General features: G+C 37.8%; 1 protein-coding gene across 5 annotated transcripts in view; it reads left to right on the forward strand.

Annotated features, from left to right (window-relative positions):
* Nucleotides 1–18,940, forward strand: part of LRP6 (LDL receptor related protein 6) — a gene marked incomplete at both ends in the record, with an annotated part of 128,603 nt that overhangs the window by 93,572 nt on the left and 16,091 nt on the right. For 4 of the 5 annotated variants that reach the window (XM_084255922.1, XM_084255923.1, XM_084255926.1 and 1 more), the window contains 5 exons: nucleotides 4,018–4,220; nucleotides 5,922–6,133; nucleotides 7,585–7,775; nucleotides 15,632–15,841; nucleotides 17,798–17,923. In XM_084255922.1, the coding sequence (XP_084112048.1) occupies nucleotides 4,018–4,220; nucleotides 5,922–6,133; nucleotides 7,585–7,775; nucleotides 15,632–15,841; nucleotides 17,798–17,923 (942 nt within the window). The remainder of the gene's footprint in view (nucleotides 1–4,017; nucleotides 4,221–5,921; nucleotides 6,134–7,584; nucleotides 7,776–15,631; nucleotides 15,842–17,797; nucleotides 17,924–18,940) is intronic. The other variant, XM_084255925.1, reaches the window with a different exon arrangement.

Genomic DNA, 18,940 nt, shown 5'->3' on the forward strand with positions numbered 1-18,940 from the left:
TGTCTTTGGTTACCTTCTCAAGATAGGTCAGCAGTGCTTCTAGGGGCCACCTGTTGTATACTCTCTATAATGAGTACTATTTAATATTTGTGTAGAGTTGTATTAGATTCCAAGGCAGATTATAGGAGTTTAACACAAGTTAAGAAGTTTTCTAGTGTTAAGCAATTTACTCCTTAACCTGTGTCTCAAAAAAAGAAATCAGATCTTAAAAAATGGCTCCCCATTTCACAGAATAAAAATCAAGTTCTTATAATGGTGTACAAATTCCTGTATGATCTGTCCCTCTCGCCACCTCCCTTTTACTTGTTTTATTAGCTTTATTGTTCTCTATGCTCTCCTTGACAGCCACATTGACCTCATTGTTGTTTTCAAGTATGCCAGTTACTCTCACCTATGGACTGTTGTAATGCTTTCTTCCTTTGCTTGGAATGTTCTTCCTGCAAATATTTGCATAGATACACTTCTCAAAGTCTCTGCTTAATTGTGTCCTTCAGTGAGACCTGATCTACCTGTTTAAATTGCAAATCATTTTCCCAGCCTATTTAACATTGTTAGTGCCCCTTTACCAATACTTTTTTCTTTTTCCTAGTTGCACTTAACCACTCTTTGATATACTGTATAATTTACATACTCCATACCGTTTATATACTAAACTTCCTTATTATGTTTATTGCTTACTGTCTGTTGGAATATAAATTTCAGGAAGCAGCATTTTTTCCATTTTCTTCCCTGATATATTTGAGGTGCCTAGAATAAAGCTTGGTGGATTTCAAGAAATTATTGTTAAATAAAAGAAAAAACAAACAGGGCAGGATTTGGAAAAGTACATGTGCTCTTCTGTTCAACAGCTTTGTGACCTTGGGAAAAATTATTATAAACCTTTCTGAACCTTGGTTTGCTCATCTGTAAAATGGAGGTGATAATTGGAAGATTAAATAACTCTAGTAAGAGATGTGTCATGTTAGAGGTTTGTTTCTTTTTCCTCCCTCTTCTCTGAAATAATTTATTTTCTTTCAAAATCATGGCTATAGGGTTCTCCTTAATTGTCATCATTTAATGCTTGTTTTTGCATTTATACTGGACATTATTTGTGCCAGTGGTGAATGTAGTAGATGAAATAGATTTTAAAAAAACCCTGCCTGCCCCCACGGAACTCACATTCCTCTAAGACAGCAAACTAAATTAGCTATATCACAGGTTATATAGAGATAAGTGTTAAGGGGAAATATTGGCAGGTACGGGAGCGGCGGCGGCGGCGGGGGGGGGGGTGGGGGGGGTGGGGGGGGTGGGGGAGGGCTTTTTATAGAAAAAGTGACAGTTCGTTGACTGAAGGAGGAAAGGAGATGAGCTGAGTGGCTGAGAGGTCTATTAAGCAAAAGGGGGCAGCAAATTAAAAGGCCCTGAGGAAAACCTGTCTGGCGTGTTAGAGGAACACCTAGGGGGCCAGTGTCTGAGACTGAATGAATAAAGAGATTAAGTCTGAGAGGAAACAGGAAGCCAAATGTAATCCCTTGTTCAGTACTGATGTAGCCTCTATGGCACCATTGTGCAAATTAAGACAATATATTTCCTCTGGACCAATGCAGCCTCACAATACATGACTTGGCTAATAAAGTGTGAACTGGGCTTGTCCTGACTTTCCCGTGGCACAGTCATTGTGGTGGGCATAGCCTTAATAGTTTATGCTGTTTGTACACAAGAGCAATGCTTTCATTTAAGCTGCAGGTGAGCATTTGTATCCTCAAAAGAGAGCTGAAGAGTGTCCGCCTTGCTTATACCTCATCCTCCAACTTCTGTATGTGGCCGTCTTCACTGTGAAAATGTAAGACTCAATCTGATAGGATAATTTTTTATGAAAGTACCATTCTGCAGGAGATGAGAGAGTATGGTTGCATAAATTGAATAGGATAGATTTAGGCTTATAAAATTGCATATTCCTTGTGACTTTAAACTTGTAAATAAATGAAAGCATTTATTTAGAGCCACGTTTGTCTTTCCCCACATTTTTCTACAACAAAATTCATAGCTAATTGTGGAATCATACTGAAGATTAGAATTTGACTCAAAAAAGGGTGGCTTGTAAAATATACTAGGAACCAAATATATGTTTGATTAATTGATTCCCAGATAGGAGAAGCTGGCAACAAAAATTCTGGGTACCTTTTTTTTTGTTTCATTGTATATCTTAGTATAACCAATGCTTATTCTGTTGGAGACTTAGAATTTAGAGTCTTGTATTTCTTGATTTACAGGAAAGTACTGCCAAAAAAAAGAAAGATGGGAGACTTGTTAGCTATTCTCTTATTTTGTGTTCATCCTACTTAAGGCAGGCTTCTATTAAAATTGCTGAAAGTTAAATCAATTTGTGATGGGATCCAGGTGTTGGAGAGTTCCAGTGGAATCACTGAAATAATTTCCAAATCTTCTGAGTTAGGTGTGGGCTTTTGGCCAATGAAGAACTTACTTAAGCAGAATTTTGGGGTTGTGAATATCAGGTTTCTTTGTAAGTGGCAATAAATTTCTTTAGGGTTTAAGCCAGTATGCATTTGGATGTAAATGTAAAGTAAACCAGGGAACCACAAATAATGTAACTGTGAAGAACAGGGTTTATTGGTAGCTAAAGCAAGGAATTGTAACTTGGTTTCTATCCCTAAGAAGCATAAAATTCTACTGTATTTAGGTGATGACTGAGCACCAAAAGAGTAGAGAAAGTTAAGACATTTATAAATACATTTTTTAATAAAGAGTTTCAGAATGGATTAGAGTTTGAAACTGTTGGTAACAGTCAAAGGCTATTCCTTTCTAGATGTTTTTCTGTTGTTAAAGGTGACTACGTAGTTACCAGAGGCCTAGTCCCTGCGAAAGGGGAAAGTTATCTTTATTGTATTTCCCCATTTCATGAATTTAGAGCGTTAACATATCATCAGAGAAGAAAAATTTTTAGTGAAAATACAAGATTTGTCTTGAGGATTAGAGATAATGAATATAAAGCATTTGTTAATGTTTTGTGTGTAAGATTTTTATAGGTCTTTCTCCCTATAGCCATCTCATACACAGTACTAATAAGCCTGTATCTGTCATACACGAGGATTTGTTTAATTCCTGCTAACACCAAGTTTATTATTCTATTATTGATAGTAATAAACATTTTTTACTTTACATTATATAAAGTTGTTAAAGCCTTACAAAAATATTTTCACATACATTATAGAATTCTTATAGCAATTTAATGATGGGACAAGGTAATTAGAATCTAATTTTAGAATTGAGTAAACTTAACCCAGAGAGGTTTAGTGACTTAGTTAAGATCAGTGACTATGTAGTGAGAGGCCTTAGACTAAACCAAACTTATGTGTGTGTGTTTTTTTGTTTTTAAAGATTTATTTATTTATTTTATACAAGAACTGGGGTACAGGTCAGAAGCACGGGAGAGTGAGAGAATTCACCAGAGCCAGAGCGGGGTGCAGGAACAGGCAGACGGACCAAAGACACTGCTGAGGGGAGCAGCGGGCGAGGCAGGAGAGGTTTGCTGCGCCATGTGGGGTTCTCCCTGGGCAGCGGGGAATGATACTGGTGCTGCAGAGGCTGCGGACAGCTTTGCAGCGCAGTGCTCAACTGCTGCACCACCAGGGAGGCCCCCAACCTTATGTGTTTTGACCTATGGAGGCCTCACTTCCTCTCACCCACAGGAGTAGGTTATGGAGGAGGTAGCATTTGTCACATGGTGGACAAGGAGTATTTTGTTTAGCTTATCAAATGCTTCACTGAAATCAAGTTTCCTGCAAATACTACTGTGGACAAGATGGAGACAAGTCAGCTAGGTGGCTATCTCATTGCGTAAATTCGTAACTGGTTTGGTAATCAGAGTGCTGATTAATGTTACCTTGAAAATTTTCAGGGGCATACCAAAGGGTTGTCTTCAACCTTTCCTCTTCAATATCTGTGTCTGTTTTGTATGAGCTGTATAGTACACTGGCTGGTCAACTCTTTCAGATTTACTATTTTTTTTTCTTTAAGCTCCAACTACTTTCCTGCTCTTCAGTCAAAAGAGCGCCATCAACCGCATGGTGATTGATGAACAGCAGAGCCCTGACATCATCCTTCCTATCCATAGCCTTCGGAATGTCCGGGCCATTGACTATGACCCACTAGACAAGCAACTATATTGGATTGATTCACGGCAAAACATGATCCGAAAAGCACAAGAAGATGGCAGCCAGGTAATTCAGGACTCAGTTCAAAACCCATTTCTTCTGCCTAGTAACTAGACTGACCCACCATCCTATTTTACTTAAGCATTGACTCTGTTTGGGGTGGGAGGGTGACTAGCAGTTTTTTACCCCTCCTAATGATCAAAACTGATCATGTTATTGTAATATAAATTGTATTAGGGTAACTTGTGCTTACATATTGGTTTTGACAGTCACTGCTACCATATTCATTTATATAAAGTTTTGTTTGTTGTGGCTCATTTGCATGAAGTATTAGACATTTTGAAATCAGATGTTGATTTTCATCTCAACTCTCGCTCCTAGTATTCTTAGGAACTTTTAGCTGAAAGAAATGTAAAGCACATAGCCCATTATTTATCACATTGTAAGAATTCAATAATACTTACATTGCTACTTTACTATTTAAAAGGTTCAGAGAATAGGAAGTATACAAAACAAGCTCAGTAAAATTAAAATCATTTAGGATACATTATCATTATTGTTTTTGGGGGGAGAATATTATTTGGGGACTATGGGATGGGAAAGAAAATATAATCAGCAAGTCTTACGTATGCTGTGTATGAGTCATGTTTTATTATACTTTCCATACTTCTTTACTTTCTTTCTTTGGCCAAGCAATGTTAGTCTGGGATTACTTTCAATTACTGTCATCTTCCTTATAACAATGATGTTAAATTGGATTTTGAATATATTAAAAATTAGAGAGATTAGATTACTAATCTTTGATATATTTTATCTCACAAAATGTATTTAGAGCTGATTAGAGATCACTTAGGGGTATATTATAGAGATATATTGCAGATGTACTTTATACTATGTAGGCCTGGATTAACAGGCTGATAACTAGTAGATAGAAATTATAGCTCTCATTTTACAGCCAAGGACACAGCAAATAAATGAGGTAATCTCATTAAGGAATGTATTACCTCAGCTGTGCTGAGTAATACATAAAATATAATTTATTCAGAGAGGCTAGATGGACAAAGACTCTTTTTGCTTGGCTTTGTACAAAACAGTTCTTTTTGGTGGATTTGGGGAATAGAGAAAGACATGATGAATAGATTTGGTTTGTAGCCTTGACAAATTGCTATTGTCTCCAGAGCAGAGTTTCTCAATTTCAGCACTATTGACATTTTGGACTAGATAATTCTTTGTTGTGGGGGGTCTGGCCCATATACTGTGGGATGTTTAGCCGCATCCCTGGCCTCTGTCTCCTTCATGCCAGTTTTATGCCCACAGGCATAACAAGTAAAAAAGTCTCCAGACACTGCCAAATACCTCTGGTGAGACTTTTGCAAATGCAGAATTTGCCCTGCTTGAGGACCTTTGCACTGAGATCTTTCAAGGATATGGTTCTAGCCACAGTTGTCTCCAGGTTACAGGAGACAGCTGCTATTTTCTCTCTCCCATCTCTAATCAATGCTCCTTCAGGTTCTTAGAGCAACTAATATGGCCTCAGATCTCTCTTCCTCCCCATGTCATAAATAACTGAAGGGAACATTTGAAATGCATGTTAACAAAGAAGCACATTACTCATAAAAAATTTGTGTTGTTAAGAAATGTCCCTTGAGACTTGAGAGTTTGTTCTCAGATGTGTGACCACTTAAGTGTAAGCATTGTGTGTGATCGCCTCAAGTCTGTTTGGCTTGGGGTCCAATTTTCTATTTGTATGTCTTTTTCTTTCCTTAGGGTCTTACTGTTGTTGTGAGCTCTGTTCCGAACCAGAACCTAGAAATACAGCCCTATGACCTCAGCATTGATATTTATAGCCGATACATCTACTGGACTTGTGAGGCCACTAATGTCATTAATGTAACAAGATTAGATGGGAGATCAATTGGAGTGGTGCTGAAAGGAGAACAAGACAGACCTCGAGCCATTGTGGTAAACCCAGAGAAAGGGTATGTTATTAAAGTGGTGTTTAGATGTCTTGGAATCTGAGACTCACCATTCCTTTTCAGCCCATTTGTTATTTACCTCTTAAAGTTCTGGACGCTGGGGCCTCCCTGATGGCACAGCGGGTTGAGTGCAGCGCTATGAAGGGGTCCGCAGCCTCTGCAGCGTGGGTTCTATCCCAGCCGGCCGGCGAGAATCCCACATGGCGCACCAGACCTCTCCTGCCGTGCCTACTGCTCCCCTCATCAGTGTCTTCAGTCCATCTGCCTGTTCTGCTCCCTGGTCTGGCTCTGGTGAATTCTTTCACCCTCCCGCGCCTTTGACTGTACCACAGTTCTTATATAAATAAATAAATCTTAAAAAAAAAAAAGTTCTAGACTCCAGTGGAAAAAAAACCCTACATTTTCCATCCACCTGCCTATGCATTTTCTTATATCTTTGCTTATATCTTCTCTTATTTTACTGTCAAGAATTTCCTTCTAAGTAACTATTGCTTTAATTCTAAATTTGACCATTTGACCTGCCACATTCTTTGAAGTTTTCCTTAATCTGCTTGCCACCAGCCAGATGTGATTTCGTCAACACATCTGTGCATCTAGTTTCACTGAGTCCTTTCCAATTCACCTTATAATTAATTGTTTTTAAGTCTTATATTTCCTACTAAACTTTAGGTTTTATATGACAAGAACTGTTAGGTCTTCTTTTATTTACTACAGAGCTTTCTATTGAATATATATTACTTACACAAATAAGTATGCAAATAATCTGAATGAATGATAAGGAATATAGTAGTGTGAATAGTTTACTTCAAAAGAGAAGAAAGAGATAAATGCTGGAAATTAAATATAAGAATTGATTTATATGTGACTTATTTTTAGTTATGAAGTAGACTAATTAAAGAAGGAATTAAGATTTTATGTCCATATCTCTTTGGTTACTATTTTATTTAACCTTCCTTTTTTTTTTAAAGATTTATTTTATTTATACAAGCACTGGGTACAGTCAGAAGCACGGGAGGGTGAGACAATTCACCAGAGCAGGGAGCAGAGCAGGCAGAAGGACCGAAGTACACTGCTGAGGGGAGCAGCGGGCGACAGGAGAGGTCTGCGCGCCATGTGGGACCCTCCTCCGGTGTCCGGGGAGCAGCCGGGGGATCGAACCGGCGCCGCAGAGGCTGCGGGCAGCTTCGCAACCCAGCACTCAACCGCTGCACCACCGGGGAGGCCCTTTATTTAACTTTTTTAATTGCTATGCTTTGTCTTACTAATCCATCAAAGTTAGCTCCCTAACAACTTGTGTTTACCCTTTGTTACTGCTATTGAAAGTATCTCGTGACTTTTAAAATAATGTATTCTAAAATATTTAAAAATAGGATTGTTTATGCTACCTCATGTCTTAATCAACAAAAAGTCGTCATTTTGCTGGGTTTCTTATTTTGTTCCTCCTTTCTCTTCAGGTATATGTATTTTACCAATCTTCAGGAAAGGTCTCCCAAAATTGAACGAGCTGCTTTGGATGGAACAGAACGGGAGGTCCTCTTTTTCAGTGGCTTAAGTAAACCAGTTGCTTTGGCTCTTGATAGCAGATTGGGCAAGCTCTTTTGGGCTGATTCAGATCTCCGCCGAATTGAAAGTAGTGATCTTTCAGGTACTTAAGAAATGTATTTCTTAATTTGATTTCAGTATTGAGATGATTCATCATTAGCATTTGTATTTTTCTTTAATTATATTATTTTGGTACATGTTTCTTTACATGTATTCACTAAATGTAATCAGCATCAACTTGGTTGGGGAGCACATTGTCTTCAGCCATCAGTAGGATTACTTCCTCTGTTATCTAATAACTTTCCAGTTTCCTTGATGTGGGCTCTGTAAATAATACAGTACTAATGCATCTCTTTTCCTTCCCTAATTCTTTGCTCTAGTTTATGTTTTTCTTACCATCTCTGGCCTGAATCCGCCCTTACTGGATTTTTTCCCTATGAAATTGGGTACACTGTTCCAATATTAACTCCTGAAGTGTGGTTTCTAGTCATATCACTACTGTGCTGAAAAAAATCTTTCAAGTTAGCCTTAAAACTTGAGGGAAAAGGGCCTCCCTGGTGGCACAGCCATTGAGCACTGGGCTGTGAAGCTGGCCTCAGCCTCTGCACTGCCGGTTTGATGCCCGGCCGCCGGCGAGGGTCCCACATGGCACTACAGACCTCTGCTGCCGTGTCCACTGCTCCCCTCAGCAGTGTATTTTGTCAAGTCTGCCTGTTCTGTTCCCTGCTCTGGCTCTGGTGAATTCTCTCACCCTCCCACGCTTCTGACTGTACCCAGTGCTTATATGTATGTATGTATTTATACATGCATACATACATACATACATAAATTTTTTTTAAAAAAACTTGAGGGAAAGAAGTCTAGTATGTACACGTACGTTGGTATTCTTTGTTCTCAAAGTCATTAGAGTCAAATCATCTTTACATTATCGGTGCTTTAACCTAATTAAATCATTACTTGGTCTTCAGATCTACTTTTACTTTCTCATATCTCTGCAGTCCTCTGTCTGCAATCATTGTTATCTCTCCTATCCCTAAATATTCTTTATGGCCTCAATAATGATCAGGAAAGTGAAAAGAAAATAACATAGCTTATGTCTGTCAGAGTGACAGAAATATTGTAAAGTGGATTATACCCAACTTTTACCAGGATGGTAGGAAATGTCATACTCTCATGCACTTTGGTGAAAGTAGAAATTGGTAGAACATTTTTTTTTTTATAAGTTTTTTTTTTTTTTTTAATAGAGGCATGCTTTATTTATTTGTTTGCTTGTTTGTTTTGTTTATACATGCACTGGGTACAGTCAGAAGTGCGGGAGGGTGAGAGAATTCACCAGAGCCAGAGCGGGGAGCAGAGCAGGCAGAAGGACCGAAGTACACTGCTAAGGGGAGCAGCGGGCGGCAGGAGAGGTCTGCACGCCATGTGGGACCCTCCTCCGGTGGCCGGGGAGCAGCCGGGGATCGAACCGGCACTGCAGAGGCCGCGCGCAGTCTCGCAACCCAGCGCTCAACCGCTGCGCCACCGGGGAGGCCCGGTAGAACATTTTTGAAGGGCATTTTGTCAGTAAATTTTCCTTTTAGATAGCTGTCTTACAGAAACACTAGCCCAATTTGTGAGCCTTATTCATAATAGTCTGTCACAAAGAAATGCATTTTAGTATATCCAGTGTATGGAATATTATAGTTATTTAAAAAACATGGTATATCTGTATGACTGTCATAGAAGGATGATTTTTTTTTAAAGATTTATTTATTTATGCATGCAAGGGCTGGGACACAGGCCAGAGATGCAGGGGAGTGAGAGGATTCACCAGAGACAGAGCGGGGAACACAATAGGCAGACTGACTGAAATACACTGCTGAGGGGAGCAGCAGGCGAGACAGGTAAGGTCTGCTTCGCCATGTGGGTTGCTCCCTGGCCGGCCGGGGATCGAACTCATGCTGCAGAGGCTGTGGATTGCTTCATAGTGTGGTGCTTAACCCCTTGTACCACCAGGGAGGCCCCAGAAGGATGATTTTTTAAAATTTTAAGTTGTGTAACAATATTTTGTTTAAAATTTAAAACTATAATATATGTTATATATAGTATATAATACATAATATATATTACATATAACTATATAAACTGGGTTTTTTTTATATGTGTGTGTTTATATATAGAATGCTATATTGTATGCTGGCAAATTGCCCTCCAAAAATATATGTACATGCACTGTGTATATATATTAAGAAACATGAATATAATGTTGGTGATAAAATGTGCCTTGAGAAAGTTCTGTAAGAGTTGCACACTAAAATATTAAGAGCATTTTTTATCACTTGGATTTTTATGTTTTTGAATTTACGTAAATTTTTTGGAAAAAAATTAAGAAATGATATCTTTTTGGGTTCATATGTTTCCCTTTATGTCTTCTCTGATTTTAAACAGTTGTGTGTACACAAACACACACGTTTTTGTACATTCCTGGTGTGGTATATTGTTTCCCTAATCTGATCACCTACATCTCTTATATCACCATGAATTTTATAATAGTTATTTATATCAGTACTTTAACTCCAATTTATATTTAATATGGGTATTTTCCCTTTTTATCTCTCTGCATTTTTTGTGTTTACTTTTCATTTTTAAATACAGCACATGTTCATTAAAAGACAGTTTAGAGGGCCTCCCGGGTGGCGCAGCGGTCGAGCGCTGGGTTGAGAAGCTGCCCGCAGCCTCTGCAGCGCCGGTTCGATCCCCGGCTTCTCCCCAGCCACTGGAGGAGGGTCCCACATGGTGCGCAGACCTCTCCAGCCGCCCGCTGCTCCCCTCAGCAATGTACTTGGGTCCTTCTGCCTGCTCTGCTCCCTGTTCTGGCGCTGGTGAATTCTCTCACCCTCCCGCGCTTCTGACCGTACCCAGTGCTTGTATAAATAAATAAATAAATCTTTAAAAAAAAAAAAAAAAGACAGTTTAGAAATTTAAAAAAGAATTCAAAACACTATTATTACACTTCAAAGAATTAATTTGTTTTTCTTTATACTTTCTTATACCCTTACTCATGAAATGTTTCCAACATATGGAAGATACAGTGTTCCTACTCTCCAGCATTGTCAAATCTTAGTGTTTTTGCCATATTTGCTTTTGGACTTATCTACCTTCTCCTTTCACTTGAAATAAAACATTAGAGAGTAATTTGAAATCCTTTGACTCTTTCCTAATTCTGTTCTCTATTTCCAGAAGTTACTTTTGATGTTTTTCTTTGCCATGCATATTTTGCTTTGTGTTTGTGTCTTTTTTTTTTTAATAAACATGTCCTTTTTTTTTTTTTTTTAAATAGAGGCATGTTTTATTTATTTATTTGTTTGTTTGTTTTGTTTATACATGCACTGGGTACAGTCAGAAGCGCGGGAGGGTGAGAGAATTCACCAGAGCCAGAGCGGGGAGCAGAGCAGGCAGAAGGACCGAAGTACACTGCTGAGGGGAGCAGCGGGCGGCAGGAGAGGTCTGCGCGCCATGTGGGACCCTCCTCCGGTGGCCGGGGAGCAGCCGGGGATTGAACTGGCGCGGCAAAGGCCGCGGGCAGCTTCGCAGCCCAGCGCTCTACCGCTGCGCCACCGGGGAGGCCCGTGTTTGTGTCTTTTACTACACACACGCACACACACTTTAAACCTTTTTAAAACTTTATATAAATATTCTCATCTTTTGTAGCTTGCTTCTTTTCAGATTGATAATGGTTTTAATATGTCCCCTTTGATCCACAACTCCTATGCCATTTGTTTTCAATGCTAGTTAGTATTTCATTGCATGAGCATTCTACAGTTTGTCTATTCTGCTGCCTACCTAAACTGCTGTTTCCATTTTTTAATCTTAAAAGCAGTGATGCCTGATTATTCTTATACTAACGAATAAGTAGTGGACTTACGTTGTGTAATATGGTAGGTATATATATTAGCTTCAGTAGATCTATCCATATTATTTTCCAAAGTGATTCTATTTATTTTAAAGATTTATTTATTTATGCATTCATACTTCTGTACAGGCCAGAGGTGCGGGGGTGGGGGGTGACGGGGAGGCAGGCAGGTAAGAGGGTTCACCAGAGACAGAGTAGGCAGACTGACTGAAATACACTGCTGAGGGGAGCAGTGGGAGAGGCAGGAGAGGTCTGCTGCGCCATATGGGTTGCTGGCCAGTGGGGGATTGAACTTGTGCTGCTGAGACTGCGGATTGTTTCATAGTGCGGCACTTAACCCCTTGTGCCACCAGGTAGGCCCCCATGTACATTTTTAGAATCAGTTTCTGAGTTTCCACCAAAAAAACACAAATCTGCTCTTGATTTTGACTGGGTTTACTTTGAATTTCTAAGCCAGTGTGGGGAGAATTCTTTTTAATGATCAGTTCTTCAGACCCTGAACATGGCAGAACCCTCCTTGATTGAGAACTTTAATTTCCCTCAGTGTTTCATAGTTTTGTGTATAAATGTCTTACCCCTCATTATTAGAGTTATTCTTGGTATTTGATGCTAATGGTGAAGAATAGTCTAAATTAAATATTTCATCATCTATCTGTGACTGGAAGAGAGAAAAGAGGTTTCTTTCTCTGCCTTCTTTGCTATATTGAGCTTATACCCAGAGACTTTGCTAAATTCTCTGATCTGTTGTTTCTACATTCCAGAATCTGTTGTCTACAAATAATCACAGTTTTATTTTACCTTTTCCAGCCCCTTTTCTTTGCCTTTTAACACTGGCTAGGACCCCCAGTACAATGTTGAATAGAATAAGAGAATCTTTGTATTTTTTTGTTTGTTGGTTTTTGTTTTTCTTGATTTTGAAAATCATGATTTTATACTTAATGAATAGGTATTACGTTTGCTAAAGTTTTTCTGTAGATAGCCATTTTTTTAAAATCAGATTAGGAAAGTTCCCTTCTGTTCCTTGTTTGCTAGGATAAATCAGATTTGGCATGATACATTATCCTTTTCATATAATACTGGATTTGACTTCCACTGTTTTGTTAAAGATGTTTATTTACATCTGTATTCATGAGAAAGGCTACCCTGGAACTTTCCTTTCTTATGTACTTGTTTTGCCATCAGGTTGTGTTGGCCTCTTGAAAAGGAATGTTTCCTTTTTTCTCTTTTAATGTAATTAGGTTAGTGTAATGTAATGTTAGTGGGTTTTTTAATTTCTTATATATTCACAGAAAATTGTGCACTTTTTTTCATGGACTCTCTTTCTACTTCATATTTTTAGCCTCCCGCAGAGCTTTTTACAATGGATTGCATTTAGTGTGTGCTTAGTTTATTGAATAGATAAGCATGTCTTCATATTTTTAGCCTCCCGCAGAGCTTTTTACAATGGATTGCATTTAGTGTGTGCTTAGTTTATTGAATAGATAAGCATGTCTTTTCATTGTTGGTTCCAGTGTTCTGCTTATACCCTTTCTATCACTGCCATCAAAGTAGATCTGGTCTTCATCATCTTTGGGGTCCTGCAGAGACACTGCGACACTCCTCTGCTGCCATAATCACTCCTATTATATTACTGTTTAATTTTTTTAGACAGTGGTTTTTATTGTTTATTTTTTAAATTATGTTTATTGATGTACAATTGGTTTACATTGTTGTATCTGCTTTGGGGGTTGTAGGTTTAAACCTCTATAAATGTATATTTCCATGCCATGCCCATCACCAGTGTCCCAATAATCCTCCACCATGTTCCATTGGACTCCTTCCTTCCCCACTGCCACTCTGCTACCCTCCCCTTCTTGACTGCCTCAATTTTGCAATCAGATGTCAAGAGTTTCTAACTGGTTTTGTTTCCACTATCCCTTTGTTTCTCATATTAGTAAGACCATCCAGTATTTGGCTTTCTCTTTCTGGCTTATTTTGTTTAACATCATCCTCTTGACTTCCATTCATGTTGACACAAATGGCAAGAGTTTATTTTATCACTGAGTAGTATTCCACTGTACACCAACACACAATTTAAAAAAAGAAAATGTGTATTTATACACACCACATTATTCTGATCCACTCCTTTGACCTTGGGCACTTAAGTTGTTTCCATAACTTGGCTATTGTAAATAGGACTGCAGTGAACATAGAAGTACTTACATCTCTTCCAATTAATGTTTTGTATTTTTCCTCGATACTTAAAAGTAGATTTGCTGGGTCATACAGTACATCTATTTTTAGTGTTTTGAGGAGGATCACTTAATTTTCATTAAAGTAATACCTTTAAATATGTAAATCAAATGGCTTCTTGGCTTATAACAGGAAGTACTGCTCTTCTCTCCTATTCTCAGTTCCCAACCTCAGGCGTCCACATTCGGATATTCTAAAATAAGATGCTTGCAACTGCTATTTCTTGATTTTTTTTCCATTTTTGACATTGTAAGTTGACTTTTTGATGAAGATATATTTTGCTATCTTAAACATATATCCACAAAAGGCCTATGTAAACTCTCTATCCACCCAGCATAGTTATCATAATTTTTAGGTTCATACTTAAGCATCACTGCTGCTTTTGAAGTTGTAGCATTCTTCTAGAGATCTGCTTGTTTCCTAATGGGACTCCCACCTGACACTTTCTTAGATACTGGAGGTTTTTTGTTTGGCTGCTGTTGGTGTTTCCTATAGGGATATCTTCCAGTCTTCTGTATGAAGATAAAAACTGGATGCTATATTCCTGGAGTCTGATAGGAGAAGGGTTTTGGGAGACTCACCAATTAGAAAATAGAATTTTAGGTAATTCTGTAAAATCCCATGAATAGCATTGTACTCTATGTCTTTGCTTGGTTTGTTAAGTCTAGTTCTAGCACTTAAAAAAAGTGTATCTGCAGTCTTCTGCTAGAGGAATGGAGGAGATACAACCAGGACTCTTCTTTTAGCACCAGCCATGTGACTCCTTCCTTTGCTCCCCTCCCAAGTACTTGGTGACCTAGTTCCTGAGGTGATCGGTTTTGTTACTGATTTCACTGACTGCAGGCGTGTAGCTTTCTCTCAGTTCCTATGTGATGATCTCTGGTCTGTCCTCCAACTTCTAAATTTCATCACTTTTCTCTGCTTCTGTCCTACTTGTCCTTGTTTTCATGTCTTAATTGTAATGCCATTTTAGTATATTTTCAGAAGGAAGCATAAGTATACTTGTATTTAACCCCACAGATTTGAATGTTCACTTAGTGAATGCCTTCTCATCTGGAGTAGCTCCCGGCTTTCCTCCATTTATTGAAACTTAGCTTTATGTTTGTCTCTTTCCTGGAATCTCCTCTGACATTTCCAAAGTATAAGCTATTGCCTTTCTTTGAATTCATTACTTACGAACCATGAAAATATATATTTGAAGGCCTATTACGAAGAGGAGAAAATGTATTTTTTTCTCTTTCAGGGAGAAACTATAGGGATGAGGATTGGGAGTATAGATTTCAGCACAGTATGTGAAAGAACTTTATATTAGTCTGGATGGCTCTGTGTGGGGATGTTGTAGGAAGAATTCTTACTTTGAGGTGCGCCTTGACCCAGGTAACCTCTGAGTCAGCCATTTTTCCTCAGTCTAGGTAGCCAGGTGGTGTGAGGGTGGAGTTGTTCATTGCTTATGCCTTTGGTGAGTGGGGGAGGCCCAGAGCACAGATCTCTGGACTGGTTCCCTCTGCTTCCTCTAGAGAAGCACCATATTTATTTGTTTTACATGTTAAGAATTTTTCATAAAATTTAATTTTAAAAATAGACCCTGCACATTTGAAAACTGCTCTGAGTACCTTTCTATGAACTTGGCATTCCTTAATGTTGGCACTTTGCTTTTGACTGTGCCTGAGTGTTTACTCTGTTATCTTTTTTCTGGTATGTATATATCTTTTCTTAGAATGTTTTTAAGTTCTATGGTAGAAAGCTTACCTCCTTTCCTTTTCAATACTTTTACAATCTTTAACTGATAATAAATAATCATTGAATCGTTTCTGTTGAATGTTCTGTTTTCCAAGGTGCCAACCGAATAGTGTTAGAAGACTCCAATATTTTGCAGCCAGTGGGACTGACTGTGTTTGAAAACTGGCTATATTGGATTGATAAACAGCAGCAAATGATTGAAAAAATTGACATGACAGGTCGAGAGGGTAGAACCAAAGTCCAGGCTCGAATTGCCCAGCTTAGTGACATTCATGCAGTGAAAGAACTGAATCTTCAGGAATACAGTAAGTGCTATTGGGGTATGCTTATTATAGGATTTGAGTTTATCATAAGAAATTAAGATAGAATTAAAGGTTCTTTTGTGTTTCTTACCTCTTCAAGATTTTTATGCACTTTCAGTTTTGCCTTTAAAAAAAAAAAAACCCACTTATGTCAAACTGACCTGGGAGCTTTTTCAAATTAAATGTCTTTTCCCTGCAAAAACAGATATTGACGGGAAGGTATGGGCTTGCTCATTTTCAAATTTCCCCAGGTTGGACAGACTCTGCTTCTCATGCCATCTTTTTATTTCTTTCAGTCCCTTTAAAAATAAAGCACATATTTCTTTTGTTTCCTTATACCTACCATAGGTGGAACAAAAGCAGAATAATTATATTTATAGAATGATAAATGTAACATCATGGAATAACCTTATTCTTAAGCAATAACAAAGCAAACTAAAAATCAGTGTGTCCTTAAATGCTTGTTTTTTACCTTTTTGGATACGTTTCAATCCTCTGCTTATAAAAGTAACCAAAATATTTGCTTTTATCCTAGTGAGACCTTTTAAAAATGGCTAATTATCTTGACTTAGTTACTTGTTAATATGTGCTATAATCAAAGATACCATCACTACTATAGCCATAATATGATAGTACCTGGAATGCTAATGTTAAATGGAGGCATATAAGAGAGAGCTTTTGAAACGCCTTAACTTCTCACTATAAAGTTTTAAATGAAATTGGAGTATGGAAGGAGAGAAGAGAAATGGGGGTAACATTGCTTGTTCAATGTTGTCACTGTATGTGATCTTAGGAGTTCAGTTAGAAGGATTTGAGAATTGGAAAGTTGGAAGTGTTCTGTTACATTTAGCTCATGCTGAGATTTTTATAGAAATAAGGTAGTAGATACATAGTACCTAAGCTATTAAATTGATATATGAGTATTTTATTGCAGAAAGTCTCAGCAGATATTCAGAATTCAGAGGTGGTATCTTTTTATATAATTCAATATTTAGTTATGTTTTAATAGTTCAAAAAAATTTTTCAAATTTCTAATGATATTCAGGAAATAAGAGTCTTGTTTATCAAAAGTGTCATGGAATGAAAATGTTGAAACTGCTGTATGGGCTATGTCTTCTCATATAATGATTGATGTCTTTTTTGGGATACCTATGTTGTCATAAAGCACATCTGTTGATATAGATAGAGCACCTGCTCTCTCAATCTCATCAGCACACTCTGAAGCAGAACTGATGCATTATTATAGAGGAGAGGCAGATAATGAATAGGTGGCTACATTAGATGTTGGTGATGACAAATGGCAATTTGCTTTTTAATACAAGCTAATAGAAAATTCAAATCAAATGTATTTGATTTCATTAAGTATAATTTGTCAGACAAGCTTTACAAGTAATTTAAACCAAGTATGTGGAAATTAGGCGTTTGTAACATTGCAGGTTATCTTTTGCAGTTAACCAAGCAAATAATTTTGGTTGTCTCTGAATGATGAGTTTCATATCACCTTAGGATTTTTCTTCGAAAACTTTAAAATTTTTCAGTGAATTTCTCATTAAAATGTACTTTTTTGAGTAAAGTCATCTTTCAGAAAAGAGAACTTGAGTTAAAATCTTGAGTTTAGGAAAGTTTTAATATTCTAAATAGAATAATATCCAAGTCCCATCATCCTCCCTAACAGTTTTTTTAGTTACAGCAATCAGCTTTTCTTATTCACAAAAATTAACATGAGTTGTACTATTAGCTTGCTTAAGATACTTGTTATTTGTTGATATTTAGTAGATATATAAATATGTGGTTAGGCACAAGTATACTGTGTTTTGAAGTTGTCCTCATTTTCTTATAGATTGTATAGGGATGAAGTGAGGAATTGTATGAAAATCAAGTCTAAGGTGACCTCATACTTAATTTCTTTGATAATTCATAAACAGTTGATTTTGACTGGGTTTTTCTTATCTTTTGCAGGACAACATCCTTGTGCTCAGGATAATGGTGGCTGTTCACATATTTGCCTTGTAAAAGGAGATGGTACTACAAGGTGCTCTTGCCCTATGCACTTGGTTCTTCTTCAAGATGAGCTATCATGTGGAGGTAAAGATTTCATTTTATTGTGTGGGTATAAGTGCCAGTTAACTTGGTCTGTCAGTTAGTCTAGCATTCTGAGATTTGGCAGTGAAATTGCTTTCTCCTAACTTTATTGGTCACTTCTGTTCCATTCATCTGTACTCTTTGAGGCATTTGAACTAAGAGTAAATCCATCTTGACAGAAGAGCCCCTTCTGGCTCTCAGAAGAAAGTGGTATTATGGGGGAAACTCATCTTGTGAGTGTGTTCCCTAATAAAAAAGTTGCTTTTTCCATCCCTAGAGGGTAACAAGAAGAAATCATTTTACTTCCTATAATGTCCAGGCACTGGATTCTGGATTCTGCCAATTTATGTACCCAGTGAAAAGAATATTGTTTTGTTCAGAACCATCAGCATTTTCCTGGTTTTTTCTTTTTTTATTTACATAGCCAAAAAAAAAAAAATTATTGTTCAGATACCACTGGATAGTAAAAATGTTGTGTGAAATTGGTTCATTTACCTGTGGGGCTAAAATATATTGGTATATTCATTTGCTAAAGCATAGTATGGTACCATTAAACACCAAAATATTCATTCCCTTAATTCAGATATCTTCTTCTTGGGAATAATTCTAATTTAATTCAATTGAAGGATAAAGACTGTCCTTTACAGTAGCAGACATTTAAAAACAACATGATTTTTTTTTTAAAAGATTTGTTTATTTATTTATACAAGCACTGGGTACAGTCAGAAGCGTGGGAGGGTGAGAGAATCCACCAGAGCCGGAGCGGGAAGCAGAACAGGCAGACTGACGAAGTACACTGCTGAGGGGAGCAGCGGGCACACAGCAGGAGAGGTCTGTGCATCATGTGGGACCCTTGCCGGTGGCCAGGGATCGAACTGGCGCTGCAGAGGCTGTGGGCAGCTTCACAACCCAGCGCTCAACCGCTGCGCCACCAGGGAGGCCCAAAAAAACAACATGATTTTAATTAACAGGAAAATTTAAGTAAAATAACTGAATTTATGCAGCTATTAAACGTATGAT

This window comes from Talpa europaea (genome assembly GCF_964194135.1).
Source record: "Talpa europaea genome assembly, chromosome: 15".
Taxonomy (NCBI): Eukaryota; Metazoa; Chordata; class Mammalia; order Eulipotyphla; family Talpidae; genus Talpa; species Talpa europaea.